The 26775-nt window shown below is 46.1% G+C and overlaps 1 protein-coding gene across 1 annotated transcript; it reads left to right on the top strand.

Annotated features, from left to right (window-relative positions):
* The first annotated feature begins 13172 nt into the window (after positions 1–13172).
* MRPS21 (mitochondrial ribosomal protein S21) lies at positions 13173–24850 on the top strand. The gene is made up of 2 exons (XM_034756824.1): positions 13173–13401; positions 24402–24850. Exons 1-2 carry the CDS (start codon positions 13319–13321, stop codon positions 24580–24582), a joined length of 264 nt encoding a protein of 87 aa, XP_034612715.1. The 5' UTR covers positions 13173–13318; the 3' UTR covers positions 24583–24850.
* Positions 24851–26775: the final 1925 nt, after the last annotated feature.

Raw genomic sequence — 26775 nt, 5'->3', positions numbered from 1 at the left:
TGGGTATTTGGGTTGGATGCCACAACTCTTGCAATAATTGGCATGGGATCTTTAGTGATGACAAGGGGTCAGATTGTGGTTGTCTTGTCACCCAAGAAACCGACTACAGAGGCAGCATCTCCCATTCCCAAGCTACAACACGGCCTCAGGACGGACTTGGAGGTGAGAGCTGCATTTTTTATTATTTGTGTTACCATAGCCCAGGAGCGCCTGGTGCTGGGCGCTGTACAAACACAGGACAAAAAGACAGTCCCTGCCCCAAGGGACTTAAAATGTAAGTATGTAACTGAATTGCAGATGTGTTCTCTGGCATCTTGAATTTTCCATGTCTCCCACTTCAGTACTAACCCAGCCGCGGCCACGTGGTAGAATGGGATCCCAGCAACAGATGCTGTAGTTGCAGTGGAGCGGGTAAGGACAGCATTTGCTGTTACACTGAAATCCTAAACCAGTTCAGCCTGAGTAAATGAAAGTTGCTCAATGACTTGCTAACCAATGGTCCTGATTACTTGGATTTTGGGCTCCAGGAGGCTCCTACTGTCAAAGCAAAAAGCCGCCTTGTGTTTTGAAAGGCATCTGTGCTTGCTCACCCCAAACACCTGTCCACACGAGGCAGAACACACTGCAGGCTGTATGTTGCCCTTAAAGCTGTTTGATTTTAAGGGGGGCGGTGGGAAGGCTCAAAGCTACCTTCACTGTGCTTGAAGAACATGGTGCAATGTGGCTTTCTCAAGTGTTACACTGCATGACAATGTGCTGCTTGGTTTTTGTTGTTGTTTTTTAAGAGAATTAAAGATGAAACCTTTAAAGCTGGCTTTAATCCTACCATTCTTATTTAAGCAATGGCATGTGCTGATCAGTTAGCTGCCTTCTGATGGATGTTGACCATACAGGACTAGGGTTTGAAACTCTAAACTAAGCCTTGATCAAATGTCCCCTTTATATCTTTTTGGAATAAACTGTCCTGCAAAAAATGGATTGGAACTCAGTAAACACAAGTCAGAGATTTTTATGAAAAAGAAAGATTCAATTTGCATGGTGGGGCACGTTTTAAGAGGGTGAGTGGGAAATGCATGTTATTGGGCACTGGAAGGAAAAGCTGATGGCAGAAGAACATGAGGCAGAAAACGATGCTGGACGGCCGATGTGGTATCCTGGGTGGATCTAAAGGCCTATTCATCCACCAAGAGGTTAGCAGGGGATCCTGCAGACTGGGCTGCCATGGTTGCAAACTTCCAGGAATGGAGAAGCCACCTAAGAAGACAGTAATCTGTCCATGTAAAGCAGGCAGTTATTCTAGCTAATAACAAGTTGGAAAGTTTTCATTAAACCCCAACCCGTTTTTTTTTTCCTACTGTCAGTTTTCCAAAAACACACAAGCCCTCGTGGATGATGGACGCATCCGTTCGCGCAACAAAACTGCGGGGCGAAAAAGCATTTTGAATGAAATTTCAGCCCGCTCTGTGCACGAACCTTCTGGATAAACAGGCACCATTCAGCCTTTGCACGGCAGTTGTGGCTGGTCACCCCAGTCATCGAGCAGGCAGCCCTTGTGCAAGGTGCTGTATGTTTCAGTGCTATTAGGGGTATTATGGTAGCACCTAGGCGCCCCAGTCATGGACCAGGACCCCATTGAGCTCGGCGCTCTAGAAACAACAGAGAGAGAGGCCTCGCCCCAAAAAGGAGCTAATCATTTAAAGGTGATAATGAGAGAAGGGAAAACAAGCCACTCCCACAAAACAGGGACAAGGCCATAACTCCCACAGGCTCCCCTGTAACACTTGAGTGTTGTCTCTGCACCCCATCTGCAGGGGTAGCAGCCGGCCTGGGATGGGAAGGGAGCCTCACTGCAGCCTCAGTGCTCAGCTGTCTCTCCTGGGAAGGAGGGTATTAGCTACGCTGCTTTGGGGGAGAGGACGCGAGCTGCCCAGAGGAGACATTGCCCCTACTTTGTTTGGCCAGCTGCCTCCGAAACATAAAGAGGTGAAGGTGAGGGCTCCATTAGGATCAGCTGTTGGTCTCCTCTGCAATCTCCTTCCATTATTTGCGCTTGGGGATTAAACCTCGGCAGGCGCGTGGTATCACGTGGCAGAGGGCATGCAGCTGGGAAAGGATCCAGGCCAGCACCATGGGCTGCGCTCTGCGCTGACGCACCCGGGCCGCCGCCGCACAACTGGTTCCTTGCACGGTGGCGTGCTTTGCGCAATGTGGGAGAACTGGATTCAGCTGAGCGGTTGTGATTTAGACACCCTGTCAATGGCTGGGCCTCAGCGTGTGCCCCGACTTGCAGAGTGAAGCATGTGTCTAGCCAGAGCTAGAGGATCAAAGCTCCTGCTTCTTTATTACCTCCAGAGAAGCCAAGCTCAGAAGTTTAGCCGGGGCTTGGCATTAGTTACTAGGCAGCGGCTGTTTTATGTCACTGGGGAGTGTAAAGAACAAGGGGAAACTGACATTTGGGGTTTGCAGCATCCTCAAAACAGCAGCAATGCCAGAAACAGAGAGGGAAGGCTGAGTGCTCCAAACAGGGCTGCCCGGGGGGTGGGGGGGCAAGTGGGGCAATTTGCCCCGGGCCCTGCAGGGATCCTTCACTCGCTCCGGGGGCCCTGGAAAACTCTTGAGAGGCCTGGGCCCTCGGAGCTTCTTCTGCTCCGGGTCTTCGGCAGCAGGGGTCCTTCCGCTCCGGGACCCGCCACCTAAGTGCCCTGAAGACCTGCGGCTGGGGGTCCTTCCGCCCCAGGACCCGCTGCCGAAGCGCCGGGTCTTCGGCAGCAATTTGGCGGTGGGGGCCCCCCACCGCTGAAGACCCCAGGCCCCCTGAATCCTCTGGGCAGCCCTGGCTCCAAACCTCTGAGCTGAAATACTAGACTCCAGAACCATTCAAGTCCCAGCAGGGGCCATTCTGCCCTTCCAAAATAGATCAGAAAGAGTGCCATGCAATTCACTTTATATGGGTCCTTTGCGCGAGACCTTAAGACACCGCCATCCTGTCTGCTCTGCATTAGCTTCCAAGCCTCCCTCTTTTCGTCAGCGTAGGGGTTTGTCTTGGAGCCCTTAGCCCAAATTTCCCACCTGCCCATGCTATATGTCTGTTAGTTGCTGCCCTCTGCTCAGAAGTGAGCTCCGTTTTTTTGGCACTGTATGTATTATAAATTTAGTGCCTGTGAAAGGTGTCCGTCTATGTGACCTCAGTGCTAAAGGCCTCAGAGGGTGAACACTGAAGACTGAAATCCACTTTTCAGCTACAGAATGACTAAAGTTTGCATGGCAAGCTTCCTGTGCCAACATGCTGCAGCCCTGCCCGGGAAGGACAGCAATGGGAGGTAGGAAAGAGGTGCCATCATGACGCTATGGGGTTGGGCACATTCAAAACATGTATCTAGTTCAGTCTCGGCGCCAGCTCAGCCTGTGGGCCTTTTGCTGAGCCAGCCACCTAGGGGCCAATCAGTGCCAAGTGTCGTGATGGTTTCTCTGACACTGACCCCTGTCCATCAACTAGTTTCAGCCAAGCCTCCGGCCAGCAATCAGACAGTAACGCCTTTCAACTAAAGCTAGATTCAAACTGGGCAACTAGAGGGAAAAGCCAGTCAGTCCCCCCGCTCCCTTCAGCTACAGAATATTGCAATCCCTTTCCTCTTCTCGTCAGCCTCTCATCAGTGCAGGGGGTGAAAGGAAGAAAACCAATTCATTTGAAGTGTGCCCTTGGAATCAGATCTGGTCACGTCCAATGCCAATCACTGGCATGGCCATGTCCGCATCACCCCACCCCACCAGCATGTATCATGAACCAGCTGCTCTCTGCTATTAGGCAAGATTTTATTCTCCATACAAGCTGTAGTTTTAGGCAAGACGACCCCACATGGGCCTCGGCCTTCTCACTTGAGGCCAGTTCACTCCCCAAGAGGTGCTTGAAACAGCCGTGAAGGGTCCCAAGCAATAGACAACTGTCAAAGGCCCAGAATTTCTTCTGTTCAAAGGACTCCAAGACTTCGGTGGTCCTGCCATGGTTCTGTCATGCGGCTTGTCCGCTCTATATCAGGTGATCGCTGACTCGTTGAGCGAGTTGCAGAGCTTGGCCAAAGTCCCTGCATGGATTTCACCTTGATTTCGGTCATGGGGGAATTCGGCCCTTTTGTCTTGGGCAATGATGGGTGAACCAAGGTTTAAATTAACGCCCAGACATTTGGCTGATGATATGAACGATCCAAACCGCTTGGTTCAGAGCCAGTAATTGTCCAAAGAAGCTCTTGCCTATGTGATTTGTGCCACTCATGATTCCCTGTTGGAACTGGACAGCGCCAAAGGGTGAGGGGAAATCGTTTTTAAATCATGAGTGAAATGGATGCTTCCAAGGTTTGGGGCCTGAGTTCGAGGGTTGGACAAAGAGTTCTTAAATAATACCCATCCGCTCCTGCAAGCGTCCTGCGAGCTGCTCTATGCTGGCAAATCCCGGTGTTCATACAGAGCCATGGGGCTGCGCGTGACCTCAGAGACTTGTTGGCATGGAGCAGCTGGGCATAGCACGGCCTACATGGGATTGTATAGAAGGCCACTTGCTCCCTACTCTTGGCCTTTGTCACCTTCCCTTGGCTTGTGATTAAGCTTGTCTTCAGATGCCCTGGTGCTGTCCTAAACGTGAAGATCAAGGGGACGGAGGTGGGCCGTCTGCTTTGCCCACAGCATTGGGGAGCTCACTGGAGGCTGACAGGACAGAGCACCCTGCCTGGAGCCTTGACAGGGCATGACACTTTCCTAGTGCTGGATGCCGAGCTGTACACACCTTCATATCGAGGTAGCCTCGCCAGTCTCCGAGGCCACCAACCTCCACGAAACGCCTGGGTGCTGTAGAAGGGACGGGGGCGTGTGATGGAACCAGGGCTGCCTTTTCTTAGCTACCACTCCTCCAAAAATGAAGAAGACAACGTTGATCTGATCCTGCGCCGAGCCTCCCCACGTCTCAAGGAAATCAATGGCAGTTTCCAGTGCTCAGCACCCCCTGAGCAAGCGGCACAAGAAAACATTCCCCCTGAAAAGGCTAGCAATTCCTTGATGACGGACTGCTTAAGAGGGACATGTCTGCATGGCCCCAGTCTCCAAAGGGTTAAATTAAGCCCATCGGCAGGTAAGCTTGTGGGAAGAGGAATGGAAACTGACAGCCCTCTTGGACTGGAGCTTTTAAAAAAAGGCTTTTAAAGTCCAAAGCGGAAAATAGAGTTGTTTTCCTTGTCGAGACGCAACTTATGCGCCGGCTAGGCTGTGTCGGGCTCTTTTCCCAACCCCCGTGCTGGGCTTGGGGACTGCTGATGTGAATTATTGAAGGTGAACGCTCAGTGGAGCAAGGGAAAAGAGGAGGCAGGAATTAGACTGAATGGCCGTTTCCATGGAGACCCAGCAGGGGGGATGCTATCCTTCAAGGAACATCAAACTCGTCTGCTTTTAAGGAATACTACTGCCTGGCTTAGCCGCCCTGTCAGGGCCTGGGCTAAGTGGGATGCAGAGATAGCAGGGTCAAGGTCCCACTAGTACCCTGGAGCAGAGACCACCAAATGTTTACAGCTGTCTGGTCCAATTAGCCTCACGGTGGACTTAAAATCCTACATATGACCTCCACCAGAGTCTAGGATCACAATGAGAGAGGGAAGGGGCTTGGGAACAAGCGAGTGCGGCTGGTATGTGTATGTGGCCATGGGACGAGCGTGAGAGAGTGAGTGCAGGTGCTTGGGGTGGGCGGCACATGCGGGCAAGGCCAAATGGTTCCCCCCCCCATTTGTTAAACTTATTTTTTATTGCATTTGTAGTCCATTTCATGACTTTGCATGCATGATTTAGCCCTGGCATATAAGAGGATAAATTTGCACACCAGGATCTGTAAATGGGTATTTATTCGTGCCATATATAAGCAAATTAAAAAAAAAAAATCATTTCCTCTAAGCTTATAGAAACTTTTTCATGTTACGAAGAACTGAAATGTACTATCATCAATACCGGAAACATGCTTCTTCCAACATTTTATTTTCCCTTTTGTTGCTAACAACGAAAACAGCACGCAGAGCCCCCCAAAGCCTGGCACCCCAGGCGATCACCAGCCACTAAATCCAGTCCTGCATGTGGACAAGGCTCCACACTGGCCATCTTAGAGTGGCCAAGGCACCAATGGGCTATGGACACAGCTCTCCTTGGCCTCCTGGTCAGGACTGAGACACACTGATCAGCTCACGGTGGGAGTCTCACCTTGTTCTGCCGATATACAGAGGATCTGGGTCTCCGGGGCTGTGGGCATCACCTTAAATGCGCACCCAAACTCATAAAAATGTGGGTCTTCTCTGACAAGTAACGTTGTAAAACTAGCCCCTCCGTACTCCCCAACTGTTCCCTGTGAGTTTCTGAGTCACTTCTGCCACCAGGACCTGCCTGAAAGCGCGCTTCACCCTACTGGCTCTGTGACAGCCACCACAGCTCCTGCCAAGCGAGCTGGAGTCCATTCTGCCTGGCACCTCCTTGGCTAAGTTCTGACTGAAGGATCTTGATTACTGCTGATGAGGTGAGAGGCAGAAAGACGCCCGGCTACCAATTCAGACCCCACAGGTTCAATTCGAAGAGCTGCCTGGCCAACTAAAAAAATATCTTTTGGCTTGTGAACTGAGCTGCTATGAGAAAAGATGGAGAAGGAATAAATGGGGGAGCCCCATGAGGTCGCTTTCCTGGCTAGAATGTAAAGGTAAGTGATGACTGAGGTGAGACTGTGTCCTTTTAATGGGAGTTTTAGAAAAAGCCCCATACCCAAAAGACCATTTATGGAAGGTTGTGAAGCACCAATTTTTCACTTAAAGGCCCCCTACTGAGCTCTTCTGGTCTGCTGAGCAAATCTGGATGGAGGCGTTTTTTAAAATGTGGATTTTAACCCAATAGAGTGGAATGCCTCATAGGGAGCCATTCTAATTTGTGTAAACCCATCTTAGTCCATAGATTGTTGACCTGGTAATAATAATAATACTTAGTATGTTGCCTTTCTGCAGTACTTTGCAAGCATGACCAAATTTAATCCTAACTACCTCTACTGCCAGACTGGGAAATGTTACCTTCTCCGTCTTACGCACTGTCGGGGGGAGACGGGGGAAGTGAAGTGACTTGGCCTAGATCACAGAGCAAGTCAATGGTAGAGCCAAGATTAGATCTCCAGAATCCTGGCTTCCACGCCTGGTCTCAGACCACGCGCTGACTCCCACCATCATCCCTCTTCGGATATTGTTTCTAAACCATCACCCCTGGTAATATTCACCCCTGAGAGAACTTCTGTGTCAAATGTTATTGAATTTAGACACCCCACTTGTAAACTCCCCTAGCAATGGGTTTGTAATTGAAAAGCTGCCCTTGCATTAATGTGATATTGATCAAACTCAGCATGAATCTGAGAGCCAGCAGGAGACATGACAAAAATCTTTGTCCTCCCCAGCCAGCTCTTTTCCCTTTCTCACCCACTCAGCAACGAACAGGCCCTGATCCTGGAAGCCGCGCTGTGCTGGCAAACCCCTGTGTTCATGTACAACCATGGGGTCTCCACATGGCCTCGGAGATTTCTCTGCATGGAGCAGCTGGGAATATTGGGGCCTGCAGATAGAGTCTGATCTACAGCCCGTTGAAGTCATTGCTTTTCGAATGAATACGATTGAAAGGTCCTGAAATGTGTGATTAATCCATATCTTATTATTGCTCACTGCTGAGCCCCAGTGTGGGCTGGGCCATGATGGGACACTGAAGCACCAGCGTATGGGCAAGAAAGTCTGTTTTCATGATATCCGTGGTCCCTTCTGATTCCCGAAATCTCATGAGTGAGCCTGACATCATGAAATTTCCAGCCCGAGTTTGCTGACACGAGGTTTTGGATCAGCCAGAGAACAGGGTGTTGATCTGAACCAAACCCAAACTAGGAACCTTTCTGGGGTTCACCCAACACTTTTAATGAAGTGGGATTGGAGAACGGAGCCCCGAATGATTTAGGGCTTCGCTACATGACAGGCTGCCTCTCTCCTTGTGTGGTCCAATGGCTGTTGTGATCGGTGGAGGCGCCTGAGGTGAAGTCTCCTTGGTTTAAACTGGAAAGGGGCTAGTGGCAGAGTTATTTCTGCGAAGGCAACTCTCTCCTTGCCTCAGTCCATCAGATTGTGGCCCTGTTAACCTCCTTTGCGTGCTACAAGGCTCATATTTTCCCCCAGGCATTTGATGAGGCAGGTTGAAGTCTGTGCAAACCACGCTGACTGGGGGCGGGTGTGGGAGAGAAACAGTGACATCCTTTATTGTGGTTACACTGAAAACATGTACGGGCTTGCCTACCCAGGGAAATTGACTGGAATAGCTATTGCAGAATATACTCAATAAGACCAAGGAGTGAACTCCTTTCTCGCCACTAGCAATGGGACTTCTAGGGTGTAGGTGACACCCACTGGTGAGACAATGTATGGGTAACGTGCCCAGCATGCTGTACTGTTCCATGGATAAACAGAGGACTTCAGTTCCTGGGGGAAGCGGGGGAATCTGTCTGGAACATACCGCCAACACTCATTTTTCTACAGGTCCCTGTCAGTTTTGACACTTGTCCCTTAGGAAGGACATTTTGCTCCAGTGCTGTTCCACAGAACAATGACTTTCCCCATATGTTAATGTGATATTGACCAAACTCCACACGAGCTGACAGAGGAGCCCAGAGAGTATGTGTGACAAACATTAGCCTCAGTGATGGCCTAGTGCTTCTGCTAGCCCTCCCCCGGTTTACAAAACACTGGTTGTCGAGCAGGGAGCAAGCTATCTCACGAGTAGTGGTTTGGTGGAGTGAGTTTGATGAACAGAGAGGGGCAGATAATGTGCCCTTTCAGAGCTCGCTCACCAGAAATGCATCTCTCATTGGAGAATCTCAAAGCATTTTACAAACTGTAATGGATTCAGTTCCTAGGCCCGAAGGTAGGGTTAGTACTATTTACCCTATTTTACTTATAGCTCCAAAGAGACTAAGGCCAGAAGGGACCACTATGTTCATCTAGGCTGACCTACAGGACAAATGCAGAGTCCTGCACTTAGGATGGAAGAATCCCATTCACTGTTACAGACTAGGGACCGAATGGCTAGGAAGCAGTTCTGCAGAAAAGGACCTAGGGGTTACAGTGGACGAGAAGCTGGATTTGAGTCAACAGTGTGCCCTTGTTGCCAAAAAGGCTAATGGCATTTTGGGCTGTATAAGAAGGGGCATTGCCAGCAGATCGAGGGACGTGATCGTTCCCCTCTATTCAACATTAGTGAGGCCTCATCTGGAGTACTGTGTCCAGTTTTGGGCCCCACACTACAAGAAGGATGTGGAAAAATTGAAGAGAGTCCAGCGGAGGGCAACAAAAATGATTAGGGGGCTGGAGCACATGACTTATGAGGAGAGGCTGAGGGAACTGGGATTGTTTAGTCTGCAGAAGAGAAGAATGAGGGGGGATTTGATAGCTGCTTTCAACTATCTGAAAGGGGGTTCCAAAGAGGATGGATCTAGATTGTTCTCAGTGGTACCAGATGACAGAACAAGGAATAATGGTCTCAAGTTGCAGTGGGGGAGGTTTAGGTTGGATATTAGGAAAAACTTTTTCACTAGGAGGGTGGTGAAGCACTGGAATGGGTTCCCTAGGGAGGTGGTGGAATCTCCTTCCTTAGAGGTTTTTAAGGTCAGGCTTGACAAAGCCCTGGCTGGGATGATTTAGTTGGGAATTGGTCCTGCTTTGAGCAGGGGGTTAGACTAGATGACCTCCTGAGGTCCCTTCCAACCCTGATATTCTATGATTCTATGACCTCCCGTATAACAGAGGTCACAGAACTTCCCCAAAATAATTCCTGTTTGAACTACAACAGATCTTTTAGAAAAACATACGATCTTGATTTAAACATCACTAGTGATGGAGAATCCACCATCAGCCTCGATCCTTTGTTCCAATGATGAATTGCCCTCAATGTTAAAAATGTGCGCCTTATTTCCAGTCTGAATTTATCAATGGGAATACTGAGGCACAGAGATACAAAGTGACTTGCCCCAGGGTCACACAGCGGCTCAGTGCCAGAGTTGGGAATGGAACTTGTCACAGGAGATGGCAATTTTCTGCAATATCTTTAGGAGATCTCATTGAATGAAGTTGAAATGGTGTTGGAGTTCATTGTATAATAAATGTGAAGTTTATGTCATATTGTGGATTGTAACTTCTCTAGGGGGGAGATGTGACCACTCTAAACCCTGAGCAATGTTATGACTTTTAAAGGAAGCTTTGAAACAATATTCCAGACAAGGATAAACTTTTGGGGCAACCAAAGGTAAGAGGGTTTCCCAGGAAATATTTAGGGGGTAGTTTATGCACATGTACCTTCTCTGGCTATGCAAGAACTCAGCCTTTAGAAGCTTTGCCCGGAGATGGGGACCTTTGTCCAATGATCAGCTATTACATAAGGACAAGCTCAAAGGCCCTAACTGGAAAAAAAAGAACGAACCATTTGTGGGCATGCTTGTTCTGTGCTAACAGCTGTTCTGAACTTGTAACCACAGACAAACTCCTTGCTGGGGTTTGAAGAACTGATCACTGCCAACAGCCTTCCTGGAGTAGGGGGTGATCTCTGGTAAGCTTCTTAGCATGTGTAGGTTACTTTATTGTTTTAATATGTTTTCCCTGTAATGCCTTCACCTTAAAGAATAAATGTGCTTGCTTAAAACGGGCTGTGCGGTAACAGCTTAGACCTGTGGGCAACTGCGCTGTTTATGGCCCCTGAGGAGAAAGCACAGTCAGGCCTGCTTAGGCAGCCTGACTTGCTGGGGAACTCACAGCATAGGAAAGGAACGGTGCAGCCTGGAAAACCCTGGTCAGAAGGGAGAGAGATGTGGGTCTTTACCCAAGAGAGATGACAGCTGAGGAGCCTGGAGCGGGTGCCTTTGCTGGATCACGGAGGGGGAATACAGGTGCAGTTGCCATGAACTGTTACAGAACTCAGAAATCCTGGTTCCAGTCCCCTGTCCTAACCACAAACACTTCCTAATAGGGTGATCACCTCTCCTGTGTTCCAAAGCATGCATTCAGTGCCTAATGTCCTGCATCTCTTATCAATAAACACACTTCTATATCAGCAAAGGATCATACATTAGAGGACTGTACTGTTTGATTTTGTACCACAAATTAAACATCTGGTAGGAAAGGGCTTGTCCCTTATACCGGTAAATAAGCTTTGTTCCATATTTTGCATACTTTCATTTTCTTGAACTCTAATTTATCCTTCCCTAGGGACTGCTCCTTGATATAGTGGAAAGGGTTGTGTGTTCCAGTGGGAGTTTTAACTCCTTGTAGGGCCACCCAAGTCAGACAAGTCATAGGGTATTGACCAGATGAAAAGTAGTACATTGGTCTTCCAGGTTGGGGAACTGAACAACAGGGCTGGCTTTATGAACTGAGGGGCCCGATTCTAATACCCGGTGGCGGTCCGGGACTTCGGCGGCGGGGGGGTCCACTCCGGGTCTTCGGCGGCATTTTGGCGCCGGGGGGGGGGGTCCACTCCGGGTCTTCCGTGGCACTGAAGGACCCCCCGCCAAAGACCCGGAGCGGACCGCCGCCGGGTGAGTAAAAAAATTAAAAAGGCGCCTTAAGCGCGGGGCCCAATTCTGGGGAATCAGGGGAATCGGCCTAAAGCCGGCCCTGCTGAACAATAGACCAGTCTAGCCTCATAAAAAGAATTAAGTTTTAGAAACACAATAAAGTAGCCATTCTGTAAAACAGCGGGATAGACAGGGATCGCGGAACATTGTGCCTTAAGCTAGTGGTTCTCAACCTTTCCAGACTACTGTACCCCTTTCGGGAGTCTGATTTGTCTTGCGTACCCCAAGTTTCATCACCCTTAAAAACGACTTGCTTACAAATTCAGACATAAAAATACAAAAGTGTTACAGCCGCACTGTTACTGAAAAATTGCTTAACTTCTCATTTTATCTGTATGAACTTTTAGTTTGTACTGACTTCAGTAGTGCTTTTTATGTGGCCTGTTGTAAAACTAGGTAAATATCTAGATGAGTTGATGTACTCCCCGGGAGACCTCTGCATAGCCCCGGGGGTACATGCCCCGAAAATATGGGAACTGCCTAACCCTGCCCTGTGCCCCAACACCACCACCCCCGCNTTGAAAATGCTACTAGATGTGCCCAGATTTCCTCTGCTCAGGCCTTGCTTATCCTGTGCTGCACCGATCACATTTTTCATGACTATCCCTTTGAAGACATGCTTTAAAAAAATAATAATTGTAAAGTACATAGGGGATTTGGGCTAGTTGGCGCTTTTTGCTCGCCAATGGCAAGAAAACATTTGCCAAAATCCCACATGTATTAAGTACTGTTATTAATTATTATTAATTATTATTATAATGGAGATATCCCATCTCCTAGAACTGGAAGGGACCTTGAAAGGTCATCGAGTCCAGCCCCCTGTCTTCACTAGCAGGACCAAGTACTTATTTTGCCCCCGATCCCCAAGTGGCCCCCTCAAGGACTGAACTCACAACCCTGGATTTAGCAGGCCAACCCAAGGGGGGAGGGATAGCTCAGTGGTTTGAGCATTGGCCTCCTAAACCTAGGGTTGTAAGTTCAATCCTTGAGGGGGCCACTTGGGGATCGGGGGCAAAATAAGTACTTGGTCCTGCTAGTGAAGACAGGGGGCTGGACTCGATGACCTTTCAAGGTCCCTTCCAGTTCTAGGAGATGGGATATCTCCATTATAATAATAATTAATAATAATTAATAACAGTACTTAATACATGTGGGATTTTGGCAAATGTTTTCTTGCCATTGGCGAGCAAAAAGCGCCAACTAGCCCAAATCCCCTATGTACTTTACAATTATTATTTTTTTAAAGCATGTCTTCAAAGGGATAGTCATGAAAAATGTGATCGGTGCAGCACAGGATAAGCAAGGCCTGAGCAGAGGAAATCTGGGCACATCTAGTAGCATTTTCAAGAATTCTGCTGGTGTGCGACAGTTTGCTGTTCATAGGGTCAAAAGAGATCTGGTTAAAATTTTCTAAAGAAAAGGACCTTAGGATAGAAACAAATCAATTGCTTTGCACCATACACATCAATTGGAAAAGGCACAAGAAATGTCTGTTTAGAAATCTGTTACTTATGCTTAAGTTTTGGGGCTTCTTTCCCCCCCAGATCTCACACTTCACTTCAGTGGCCTCCCCGAAGAGCAGGTTATCTGTGTGGCAGCCAAAAATACGGCACAGAGCTCTCTAGCTCTGTGATTTAAGCTTCTTCAGGAACAGCTACCCCCAAAATGTCACATCACCTGAAATTTATTGCCAGAACGGTGATGGTCCAGAATGGGAATGTGGATGCTGCCTACAGGACACTAAACAGGTAAATGTTAACAGCTGTCAGAGTCCACTCCAGAAGTGGCTGCATTTTACTGATGAGCAAAGTGAGTCCTCTGTATTTGTTTGTGGCAAATACTGTTAGGTTTGTCTCTGGTTGGTTACTTCCGTTCAGATAAATTGTGATTTGTATTTCTTTGCATACTGTTAGAACAAAGAAACACTTGAGCAAATCACATTCTCAACCCCTGCTAGGGGAAGGGAGATTTCTAACAGGTAGTAATAGTTTTAATCGTATGTGGTCTAGTGGTTAGAGCAGTGGCCGAGGGGGTCAGGAATCTGGATTCTATTCTTACTTCTGTCAATTGAATGATTGTGACCAAAGTGGGTGGTGACACTTGAGAACACAGAAAAATCAGAGGGGGGGCCTTTAACAAGTTCTGGTAAGTGTGCATTTTCTGTTCCCTGACTTTAAACTGCAGTGAAGAGAATCCCAAGTGGCTTTACAGGGCTATGATCCGGTTAGGCTGTTCTATCTAGTCTGAAACAAGCTGACTGGTCCTGGGCATGGCAAAAGGCCCTGGTCCCAAGCAAAGGGAAGAACTCATTAATCCTAATTAATAATAACTAAGCATCAGTGAAATGGAGTTCAGCAAACCTGGGTTCGTCATGTATGTGGAATGCACAAGGCAACAACAGTCTCTCAGCTTCATTTAACATTTTCATTTTGTCACATGAAAATGAGTGTCCCAACACTGTGTTAATTAAAATCACCACATTTAAATCTGTATTACTTTACATTTCAAGGGGAAAAGGTAACATTTAGCATCGATTAAAGCCAGTAAGCCTGCCAAAGGATGAATATTTCACATTGATCATTTGAGGGGGGACGGACACAAAAAACATGTGCATGTATTTAAAAGGTGTAGATGCCAATGAGTGGAAGGACTAGTTTAGAGCAGCACAAAAGGGTTATAACTAGAAATTTGGGGTGACAATTTAAGGAAAAGGAAAACATGGGCTGAATACTAGGAAGTATTTGCTAATATCAAGATTTTGGACTGTGACATTCTATAGATTTGAGTGAAGCTCATTCATTTCAGTGAGAAGGGACAATCTGCTAAAAACTGGACTGGAGGAAGTAATCCTGCATTGGCATTGGGGTGTACCAGATCAGTGTTTTTCAACGACCAGTCCCTGAGATCTCCCTGACACAGTTTAGGAAGGGAGTAAGCCAGTCCCAGGTATCAAAAAGGTTGAGAAACATTGTACTAGATGGCCCACTAAGCCTTTTCCATATTGTATGAAAGAAGGATGATTTTGTGGACTAGAAACATGGCTTCATTTTTCCAATGTGCTGCTGATATATCATCTGGATAAACCTGTCCTGTCTGGCCTTGGTAAAATCACTTCTCTCTGCACCTCAGCTTCCCGCCTGGAAAATGAGGATAATACCCACCTTGCAGATGTGCTGGGAAGCTTTGAGATCCTAAGATGGAAAGCATCAGAGAAGGCTAAAATATGATTGTTGTTCATGCCTATGAAGGATGGCACAGAGGTGGGAGGCTTAGTTTAGAACAAAGAGAAATGAAGTGTGGAAATTCAGCTGAATTTCTAATTCTTGAGGAAATTGCTGTCATGCAAATTAAAATGATGCAACTTGCATGATGGCTTACAGCTTGGTCCTGCATTCCTTGTGCACCCCAAACTGCCACTGACTGAATTCAAGACAAGACCTTCAGCTTGCAGTATCTGTGGTAGAAACAAAGGTCTCCACTGTGTACGGATAGTAAACTTCTTGCCTTGTTATTAACCCCCTTTACTTGTTCCTCAGAAACAACAGACTAAAATGCTTAAGTGTTTTATCATATAGTATTTGATCACTGGGCAGTGTCTGTATATTGAACTGTGACACTTGCTTTCTTATTCCGAATGATACTGTGAAGGGACATTTGTCTGACCATGAGGTCTAGCATACATGTGGTAGGATGCCTTTGTTTGGAACACTGGAAGGCGATAAGGATAATGCTCATCAGATCTGGATGAGGTCTTAGTTGAGTGGGGAACTCTCTCTTGGGGAAGGAAATATTAATTTATGCCAGGCCTGTTCATTTCAAGATAAATTGTCAAGCCTCATGGCTGGACCATGTTTAGAATTTAATGTCTTTTTCATTGCCTTTCCCTTATTGTTCTCCGGCCATCATTTGATTCTTCCAGGTTAATGTGAGTTCCTTGGGCAGTGCTCTACAGTGAGGGTATGTAGATCTCCATCCATCAAAGAGGAGGCATAGCCTGGTGTATGTGATTTAGGGAATTTTCCTGTGTTTGTGCATTGCCAAGTATATTGTCAGAGCTCGGTAAATAATGGGCCTGAACATAGGAGCCAGGGATCTGTGATCGATTTCTGGCTTTGACAAGAACTCTCTCACTGCTTGTGAGTCAAGATCTGTGTTTCTCCATCTGCAAAATGTAAATACTATACTTCCCTTCTGTAGAGTAACCAATGTCTGCAAATGTAACATGCTGTATAATAATAATACTTTGTCTTTCTCTAGCACCTTGCATCTGAGGAACGAACATTAACTAAGCCCTACAGTTCTTTTCCTTGCCCCATGAGATAGGTGGTTTACCCCATTTTACAGATGGGGAAACAGAATGTGGGGGTGTGTGAAGTGACTTGCTCGAAATGTGTCAGAGAGTCAGTGGTGGAGCTGAGAATAGTATGAAGATTTGACGCCCAGTGACCTGCACTAACCACTACACCACTCTACCTCTGTGGATTCCCCTGAGTCCATGTTTGTGTATTTGAGGGTCCCTCATCGCAGGCATATGAATATATAGACTGCACTAGAATAATGGGACCAGGGCTCTTGCTAGCATGGGCATTGTATCTTCTACTACGGCTGAGTGAGTGAGCCACAAATATAACAAAGCTTGTCTAAGGCTTTGTCTACACGGCCAATTGAACGACACAACTTTTGTGATTCACAGGTGCTTAAAAAAGCCCTCCGTCCCGAAAGACAAAACTTTTGTCGCGGCAAGTGGCAGTGTAAACGGCTCGTTGTCGGCAGGAGTGCGCTCCTGTCCACAACGCATCCCCTGCTCGTAGGGAGTGGAAGTATTTTGTCCGCAAAAGTGCTGACAAACAGCGTTTACACTGCCCGACTTTTAGCGACATGGCCAAGCTGTATAGTGTAGACAAATCACTAATGTCCCATAAGCCCAGCACATATGCTTTAATATTGCCTTGCTTTGGGATTTTACTTGCTTTACTAGCATGCGTGTTTGTATCTTCATTCAGATATCTACTAATCTGTGGTAACTGGTAGACAATGTTTTGTGCTGTGTGCCAATGTTAGACTTAATCTTCTTCAGTCTTGTGATCATACTGACCTCTGCTGGCCTCAGTGCTAAAAATCCAGAAGGGCAATATGTTTTCTTTGTTAGCTCTCAATTTCATTGTGACATTGATTCAGACACTGGCAACAGGCTTCAGCGTCTGTTAAGTACTTTGATCTCCTGGGCTAGTGTTTTGAGGCCAGGAGTTATGACTAAAATTGTGATTTCTTGCACATTATGTGTGTGTTTGCGTGGTGTTAGGGTCCTCTGTTTGTGCTGTTCCCCTCCTGTCCGATAATGAGACTGTCTTTGGAAAAGATTGGACTTCGGGCCTGGGGTTTTGTTAAGCATAAAACCTCTTTTCTGCTGTGTAAGGCAAATACTTCACTTACCTGGGGGTGGTTTTGAGATCAGCTCTGCATCGTCCTAAGGAAGTTTAGAAAAGACAGCTGCTTTCATTTCAAAGGCAGAGTATAACCTTTATTCTCCCTTGCAGTGCCCTGTTCTGCAGTATGCTATGTATCCGTTGGTCAGCCCCCTTCACCCCAGAGCTGGCTGCCTTTCAGCGATGCTACACACATGTAGTTTGCGATGTGCTTTTATATCCTGTGGATTGAAAGGTGCTGTAAAAATGTAAAAGGCTATTAATTAGAGGATTATGTTCCTAAATATTAAAGCCTTTTATTTAAGTCTCCCCCATAGTTCTGATTTTCTATCTAGCTACCACTCCCAGGTGATGTGAAACTGAGAACTTCACTGACGTGCGGAGCTGGATGACACTAGAGTCCAGGAAGTGGTGTTTAAGAATATGGTATGGCTCTGCAAAGTCCGGTACTTCTGTATCCAAAGGACCCCTTTATGTAACAAGTTTTGCAAAGCAATGCCCTGTACTCTGGATCCATGCTGCACTGGGCTTCTTTTAATGGTGTGCTATTGCAGCATGGGGCATGCCAGGTCGTAACTGGGTTGGAGCTGGCTGACCATGGCTAGAGGGGACCTAATTACCAGCTGCAGTTGGAACCATTCAGCACTGATTAGCTCATTTAAAAAAAACGTATTTGCAAGACAGCTTCTGGCCCTCAGATCCTTGACTGTATCCCTTTTTAACAGCAGTATACACAACGTGTGTTTTGGTATTTCTTCTCTCGTTTCGGTGCCCAGCAGATTTGCGGCTCATAGTTGTCGGTTTATATATAGATCGGACTGCAATTACACCGTAAGTGTTTGTTCAGAACCGTACAAAGGGCAACACGTTTTTAAAATGTCTGTGCAGCTGGTGAGCTGAACATGTGTATCTCTCAGCCCTTGCCCGTGGGACTAACTAAGCGCACGATGTTACATAACAAGTGCTTGATGCAGAAAAACTTGCTGCCTTCCGATTGGCCGCCCTTTTGTGACAAGGAGGGGAACTAGAGACAACTGAGCTGTATCTTATTGGATGCTGGACACTTGTGGGTGGGTTTTTCAGTCCATTGAAGACTATTTATCTTACACACGTTATCTGCTGACAGACAGGCTGCGTGCATTGCCATGTGAATGCTTATTCTCTAAAAAGGCTTCTATTCAAATCTGAACTTTGTTAAAGGGAAACTGTCAAATTAAAAAAAATATTTTTTTAAAAAGCAGATTCCTTTATTTGTGATGCTAGCAGTAGTTTACACTGTTACCTCAAGAGTCAGGGGGTAGGTGTGTTAGTCTGTATCCACAAAAACAACAAGGAGTCCGGTGGCACCTTAAAGACTAACAGATTTATTTGGGCATAAGATTTCGTGAGGAAAAAAACCACTCCTTCAGATGCATGGAGTGAAAGTTACCCATGAAAGCTTATGCCCAAATAAATCTGTTCGTCTTTAAGGTGCCACCGGACTCCTTGTTGTTTTTGTTACCTCAAGAGTAATGTTGTTTTAAAATCTAACTTATCTGCCATTATTTTTTTTATTGATTTTTTTTTTTTTTTTTTTTTTGCCCTTCATTTTGTTTGGGCGATGAAAACTAACCAATCAATTTCATGTTTTTCTGGTCAGTTTCATTTTCTGATTCACATGTCCTGTCAGAGCTGTTGCAGTGTTTGAGTTCCCAATGCCGAAAGAAAATTTTTAAATCTCAACAAAAAACAATTTTCATTGATTTTTTTTTTAATAATGTAATTAAAACTCTCTTGTTAATAATCAGGGTTGTAAAACCTTTTCTTTACATGCCTAATTGCTGGCCTAAATGACTGTAATTGACAGTGTCCCTTTAAAATCTGTAATAGGTTTGATCAAGGCTGTATTACTGGACAGGTTAAGCATCACTACAGCAGGTTGCTAAATCTGTATAAGCTCTGTCTGAATTAGCCCTTGACGTGCTCTTTGCTGATAAGAGATTCACAAGTAGACACATCAAGTACTTTATATGAAAGGACAGCTAAACAGCAGTTTTCTCCACGGAGTGGTGAAATCCCCGTATTGTGCATTCTGATTTTCTTCAATCCTGAAGAATAAAGAGCAACAAAAAATGATCAGGCAGGTGGAGGGATCAATTTCAGAGGAAAGATTAAGGCCCTGTCTGTGCTTTAAAAATAGCCATGTCTAAGCATGGCTGTCGGCAAACAGTGTTAGAACAGGATTTATTCTTGCCTGCGTAGGTGAGAACAAGTTGTCATATAGATGTTGGGAAACCATGTTTAAACCCTTTAAGATACTTAGGCTAAAACATGGTTCCTATACGTGTCTTTTTCTGTCCACACAAGCAAGAGAAAAAGTTTTGTGTTTGTAGTGTAAGTGATCTTAAGTGTAATTTGGCTAAAAGGGGGGAATAAGGTGTAAGTTGAAATATGTAACTACCCAGGAAGGAGAGGAGTTAAGTAGGGTGGAATAACTAGAGGTAATGGTTTGAAATTAAGAAAGGGAAAATCCTGGCTGAAGGTCAAGGAAAACTTCCCAGTAGTGTGATATATTAGGCTATGGATTCGTCTCCTTTGAGAAGTGGTAGAAGTCTCCTTACTCAGTACATTGTAAAACTGAACATCACAAACCACAAGTGCAACAAGGAGTCTGGTGGTACCTTAAAGACTAACAGATTTATTTGGGCATAAGCTTTCGTGGGTAAAAACCTCACTTCTTCAGATGCATAGAGTGAAAGTTACAGATGCAGGCATTATATACTCCCTGCTCTCCATGTGTCAGTATATAATGCCTGCATCTGTAACTTTCACTCTATGCATCTGAAGAAGTGAGGTTTTTACCCACGAAAGCTTATGCCCAAATTAATCTGTTAGTCTTTAAGGTGCCACCAGATTCCTTGTTGTTTTTGTAGATACAGACTAACACGGCTACCCCCTGATACTTGAAACCACAAGTGGTTGGGCCTCAGCGTAGAGATGGACTGGGTGGCTTAATAGGTCCTTCTCTTACTTCTGTTATTCTGTGACTGCTCTGACAGAGGAGGAAGGATGGTTTTGCCCATGTGTGGGAGCTAGAAGGTCTGGGTTATGATCTTGGCTTTGCCAGATTCACTCTGTGACCTGGGGCAAGTCCCTTCCCCTGATCTCTCTGCTTCTGTTTCCCTTCTCTGTAAAATTCCTCTTGATGTCCAATGTGTGAGGAGAAAGCAAAGGAAGCAACTATTCCTGATCTTACTGTGGAAAAGCTGCAGAGTCCGATGTGACAAGATCTAAGCCTGTCGTTGACTGACAGCTGTGACAGATAAATTCCTCTAGTGCCTGAAGGAGGAGATACACTCCCAGGGCCGACTCCAGACACCAACGAAGGAAGCAGGTGCTTGGGGTGGCCAGTGGAAAGGGGCGGCACGTCCAGGTCGTCAGCGGCAATTCAGTGACAGGTCCCTCAGTCCCTCTTTTCCTCTTTGAGCTGCCGCCGAAGTGCTGCTGAAGAGGAAGAGAGGGAGCGAAGGACTCACCGCCGAATTGCCGCAGAAGAATGAAGTGGCACGATGGAGCTGCCGCCGAAGTGCCACCAATCGGCTTTATCTTTTTTTGCTTCGCCGCTTGGGGTGCCAAAAAAGCTGGAGCCGGCCCTGTACGCTCCTATGCTACAGTTATTGTTAGCGTCCTAAGCCACAGGCAAAATGGATCTCAGGCAATTTTATGTGAATTGAATTCTTATGCAGCATCCGTATTTACACAGTTTAGCAGCTGGACTGGCTGAGATTCAAGGGTCTTGTTAAAGGTTATCCAATGAAGTCACTAACTCAGCCTTTGCATCAAGGCCTTTCGGCAACCACTAAATCACCCTGCTCCTCGTGTGACGCTGTGAAATGTGCCTGTAGTCTGACATGGCATATCAGAAAGCCCGCTGTAGTTCTGCAAGTGCAATCTGTGGGCATGGAGAACAACTGATTACTGTCCTCTTTATAACAGGTCTTAACATATTGGAAGATTATCAACAGGTCCTCCTCAGTTGTCTTTTTCTCGAGACTAAACGTGTCCCGTTTTTCTAACCTTTCCTCACAGATCAGGCTTTCTAAACCTTTTTTCATTTTTGCTGCTCTCCTTTGGATTCTCTCCAATTTGCCACATCTTTCCTAAAGTGTGGCACCCAGAACTGGACACTGGACTCCAACTGAGGCCTCACCAGTGCTGAGTAGAACAGGACAAGTACCTCCCATGTCTTACGTATGACACTCCTGATAATGATATTAACCTTTTTTGCAACTTCATCACATTGTTGACTCTCATTCAGTATGTGATCCACTCTAACCTCCAGATCTTTTTCAGCACTGCCACCCAGCCAATTATTCCCCATTTTGTAGCTGTGCATTTGATTGTTCCTTCCTAAGTGAAGTACTTTGCACTTGTCCTTATTGAATTTCATCTTGTTGAATTCAGACCAATTCTCCAAATTGTCCAGGTCGTTTTGAATTCTAATCCTGTCCTGCAAAGTGCCTGCAACCCCTCCCAGCTTGGTGTCATCTGCAGATTTTACGAGCATACGCTGCACTTCATTATCAAGTTATTAATGAAAATATTGACTAATACCTGCCCCAGGATTGACCCTCGTGGTACCGCGCTGGATATGCCTTCCCAGTTTGACAGCGAACCATTAACTATTCTTTGAGTACGGTCTTTCAACCTATTGTGCACCCACCTTATAGTAATTTCATCTACCGCATATCCTTAGTTTGCTTATGAGAATGTGATGTGGAACTATCAAAAGCCTAACTAAAATCAAGATATAGCACATCTACTGCTTCTCCCCTAGCTACTAGGCCAGTAACCCAGACACAGAAGGAAATTAAGTAGGTTTGGCATAATTTGTTCTTGGCAAATTCATGCTGGCTATTCCTTATAACTCTGCTATCCTTCGGGTGCTCACAGATTGGTTGTTTAATAATTTGTTCCAGTATCTTTCCAGGTATTGAAGTCTGGCTGACTGGTCTATAATTCCCCAGGTCCTCTTTGTTCCCCTTTTTAAAGACACTATGTTTCCCCTTCACTAGTCTTCTGGGACTTCACCCTTCCTCCACATGTTCTCAAAGACCATTGCAAACAGTTCCAAGATTGCATATGCTGAACAAAACTAAGAACGAAAGCTTAGGGAAACCAAGCTTAGCCTAGTCCCCTTGGAACTTCGAAAGTTTGATTAAAAACAAGTGCAACCTCCTGATAGTAGTAGTCATCGTAGATAGAGCCCTCTAGCAAGGTGGATCACCTCTTTTATAGGGCACAAGTGCCTGAAATCCTTCCTCCTATGTAGGGCCAACTCCAGGCACCAGCTGAGCAAGCTGGTGCTTGGGCGGCAGATTGTTCGAGGCGGCGTTCTGCCCAATCCTAGGGCTGCACGGCTGCTTTTTGTTGTTGTTGTTGTTGTTGTTGTTGTTCTTGTTCCGCTCCGGCCACCCTGTTGGGGGCGGCGGCGCGGAGAACCAGAGCGCCCTGCAGGGCAGTCCTCTTCCTTCCCTCCCCGCTGACCGGAGTGGAGCCCGGCCGCAGGTTTTTTTTTGCTTTGCTGTTCTGGCCGCCCCGTGTTTTTTTTTTTTTTTTGCTTGGGGCGGCCAAAAAGCCAGAGCCGGCCCTGCTCCTATGCCCAAACTTCATTCCTCACCCGCAAAAAACGTTAGGGTACACTTACTCCATAGGCTAGTATGTTTGTACGTATTGAGGACATGTACATACATACTAATGACATTAGATCATACACACACACGTTATTTTTGTTCTTCGGTTATTTTGGTTCTTTCCTTGTGGTGCACCTGTTAAGTCTGTGGGTGGCAGACTTGGAAACCCCCTATGCCATTCTTCCATTATTTATCTATCTAGGTGAAAGATCTCAGACATGTGTGGGTGTTGACTTGCTGTCTGGGTGAAAGGTCCCAGACATAGATATGCTAACTTTGCCTTAGCTCAGCGTATAGGATATGGTCTGTAGGTCCCTTGCAGTACAGCCCAACTTACTTGAATATAAATCTATAAACCTATTACAATAAATGAAATACTTAAACTATAAGAAAAGATTATATATATATATATATATATATATATATATATATATATGCAAGCAAGCAGGTTAATCCTATAGGCTACACAGTCGGGAACCTTTTAGCTACACGTTCTTAACCCTTATTCTGTTAAAATACATGGGGAATGATTGAGAGCCACTAGCTGAACTCTGGTAGCAGTCCTACTGTGAGAGAAGGAGAACGAGAGTTGACGTGGCAAGGAAGACTCCAGTAGGGCAAGGCTCACCTGCTCAGCTACAGAATGGGGAAGGACACAATCCTGCTTGCTTAGAACGGATGGCTTGGCAGCAGTAATGCTGTTGAGACCGTTTCCGTGAATCACTTAGCACAGGAATGCAGCTGAAATAGACTGGTGGCAGTCAGTGAATTGTATGTAAGCCAGCCTGATTGAGGAGGCCTTTATGTAGCTGAGTCTGTTCTCTTACAAAATGTGTCACGTTGTGGATAAAAGATTCCTCATCTCTGTGGTGATGCACTGGGGAGGCCTGATCCAAAGCCCCTTGAAGTCAGTGGGAGTCTTTCTATTGCCTGCAGCAGTGTCTGGGTCAGACTATATGTGGCCTTCTCTAATCTCTCTGCACCACTGCCCTCTGCTGACTAGCACATGTATGAGCCTGCGGCCTAAAGAGGAGAGAGACTGTAAAATCTAACAATGGAGGTAGCTGCCACAGTCCCACTAATCCATGATTTTTTTCACAGCTACCAGATAGTTTAATAACAAAGTTTTAAAGGGATTTTATTTTCCTCCGTACAGTTCTCAATGTAGGACAGACCCCCAAAATGAGGCCCAGGAAATACTGATTAATCTAGGAGATTTGAAAATTGCATGGGGCCCATTTCTCTAGCTGAAATCACCCCTTTTTTTTTTTTTTTCTGATTTGGCATTTTTGATGTTAATATTTATAGAAATAAACAGTTTAGAAAACATCCGGTTTGCGGACAAATTTGAATCTGCAAAATGGGATATCTTTTGTAATGAGAGGCAGCTGGGAGGGTTCATTATTTTTGCTGCTTAATAAATTATGCCAGTTGTGCTGAAGTCATCTGTTGGTGCCATTGACTGGGAGGGAGTGTGTATTGATGGTGAGAGCAGGGGCTGAGAGATAGGACTTCCCCTGATTTACTGTGTGGACAATTGACTTCACTGTGATTTAGACTTAATGAATGTATGCTTGTAAAGCTCATTATTATGCTCAACTGTAAGGCCCTCAAGAAATGCAAAATCTGACACTTGATTAATTTCCTCAGAATTCTCACAATGGATGGGATCATTGAGGATGCCAAACAGCGCCGGTACTATGAGAAACCATGCCGCAAGCGGCAGCGGGAAACCTACGAGACGTGCCGGCGGATTTATAACATAGAGATGGCCAGGAAGATTGCATTTCTAATGAGGAAGAATCGACAGGACCCCTGGCTAGGCTGTTAGATCCAAAGAATTACAATAGCTGGGGAAACAGCCCAGTGACTTCTTTAAAACAAACAAACACAAACAAAAACCCCCCAGAACACACCACTGTCAGATCTGATCACCTCATTGCTAGTCTGAGCCGAGAGGCTAATGACTGACTGGGCCAGGGAGACTGATCTCCCTTCTCCACCAGGGCAGGAATGAAGGACATCATACCATAGAATCTGTTTCTGAGCAATTGCCGTGTTCTGTCTTTCTATCTGTTAATAAAGTGACCATTTTAGCATGTTGTCCTGCTGTTCTTGGGTGACACAAACATAAGCAAACTATATTCATTCAGAGTTTAGAATTAGCTTTCCCTTTTATGAACAATTCCTTTAAATAGTGCTTACTGCTCATTTTAATTAGAGCCCTGCAAATCCGTGGATATCGGCAGAAATCTGCAGCTGTGAATGCAGATATCCGTGGACCATTTTTGCAGAGCGCGGGTGGATGTGGATCCAAATTTTGTCTCCGTGCCGGGCTCTAATTATAATCTCCTAGATGGCAGTGCTTGTGAAAAACCTGAGTTAGGTCTGATTTATTCCAGACTAAAGATGCTGCTGCAAGTATTTTCATTTTCCTTCCCTTCATTTTACTCTCTGTTGATTGGCAGCAAAGGATGTAGATTATGGAATTCCTATACATCATTTGCAGATTATTTTTAAAACGGTAAAGGTTCAGAACCTTATCCTCATTTATACAGTGGTTCCAGTATTCAGCTCCGGTCGTGTAAAGGGGCCTTAAAATGAGTGTAAACATATCTCCACCCACTTCCAGGCCTCTGTACCCTGACAAAATAAGAGTAAAAAATAAAAACAAGTCCTCGGAGTCCTGGGAGAGTACAGCTGTGTTTGCTGTGTCAACAACGTAGTTTTTTTTTTTTTTTTGCTGGAGTTTCCATTTAATTTTCTCCAGTTTTTTTAAGGTTCCTCTTAAGCAATCATGTTGGGAAATGTAGAAGTTAAGCTTGCAGATATCATTTTCACCCTCTCCTTTCCCTGCTTCTGTAAATGCTTCCCTGGACCTGGTCAATCCTGTTTTTTCACACAATTATACTTTTTCTGACAATCTCACACATATGTAGTATCTTGTAACACCCTTTATTGTGTGTTGTGTGCTAGAGTCCACAAAAGTGATTTGTATAAAAAATACAGACTAGTTGGACAACATAATATTGGCTGCCCCCAATGGAAAAATAAAATTTAGCACTCAGCGCAAAAAACAAAACAAAAGGTTTGTTTCCAAGATCCCATCTCACAGGTCCTCAAAATCTTTCAGTGGGGAAAGTATTTAGTGTATTTTTAGATATCTTTTCATGTAATTTGGCAGCTAGAAATGAGGAGCCAATCCCCTGTGAATAGGAAGTCCTTTGTGAAGAGCAGTGTGAGAACCTTTATAAAAGGGGATGAGTTTGGATGGGTGTACACTATAACCTTAACATGCCTCGGTGACCTCATGAGCCCCCATACTGACACCCTGGCAGAGTGTTGCAATGCTGTCCCATGGTAACTGCAGGTGTCGGCTTTACAGTGCATTGTATTGGCTTTCTTGCATGGTGCAATGACATTCTCACCTGCTGCTGCTTGCAGAGCGGCATGGCCAAGACCATGGGAGGAACAAGAAGGTGATTTGATAGCATGACACAGCAAGGCATTGACATGATTTTACCATGGCCCATATATGACGGCTGCCATGAGGGCAGGCTTCTGCCAAGCCGACAGCCCTCTCTCCTATGCTCCTCTTGGGCCTCGGGGAAGCTGGGGACCAAGAACTCAGCCCAGCCCTGCTTCACATCCCCCCCTCTCCCTTAGCCCTTTCAAAAGCTGGGTGCCAGCACCTGAGCCCCTCTGGGTCCCTTGCCCTCCAGCTCCTGCAATTGGCCCCTGTGCATGATAGGGCCATGACCCCAGCTCCTCTAGATCCCCTGCCCTTCAGCTCCTGCCCCCTGTAGGTGGTGGGGCCAGGACCCCAGCCGCCCTCGAGCTCCTGGCCCCAAATCTCCCTTTCCACTCGCCCTGCAGCAGCTCCTGCCATGGAACAGGAGATGCTGGGCTCCGCCCCCCCCGCCAGTCACGTGACTGACCCAGACGCGTTGTCATCTTCCGCGTCACGTGATCAGGCTGCAGCTCCTCCGTCACGCGACCACATCGAGGCTCTGCGTTCCTGCGT

Source organism: Trachemys scripta, chromosome 24 (assembly GCF_013100865.1).
Source record: "Trachemys scripta elegans isolate TJP31775 chromosome 24, CAS_Tse_1.0, whole genome shotgun sequence".
NCBI classification, from domain to species: Eukaryota; Metazoa; Chordata; order Testudines; family Emydidae; genus Trachemys; species Trachemys scripta.
This window is presented reverse-complemented; position numbering and strand designations above follow the sequence as displayed.

Bases quoted from the DNA above. Each gene is read 5' to 3' on its own strand.
- MRPS21 (XM_034756824.1), top strand. From the start codon at position 13,319: ATGTCACATCACCTGAAATTTATTGCCAGAACGGTGATGGTCCAGAAT. The intron at 13,402-24,401 runs GTAAATGTTAAC...TAATTTCCTCAG, and splicing joins GCCTACAGGACACTAAACAG to AATTCTCACAATGGATGGGA.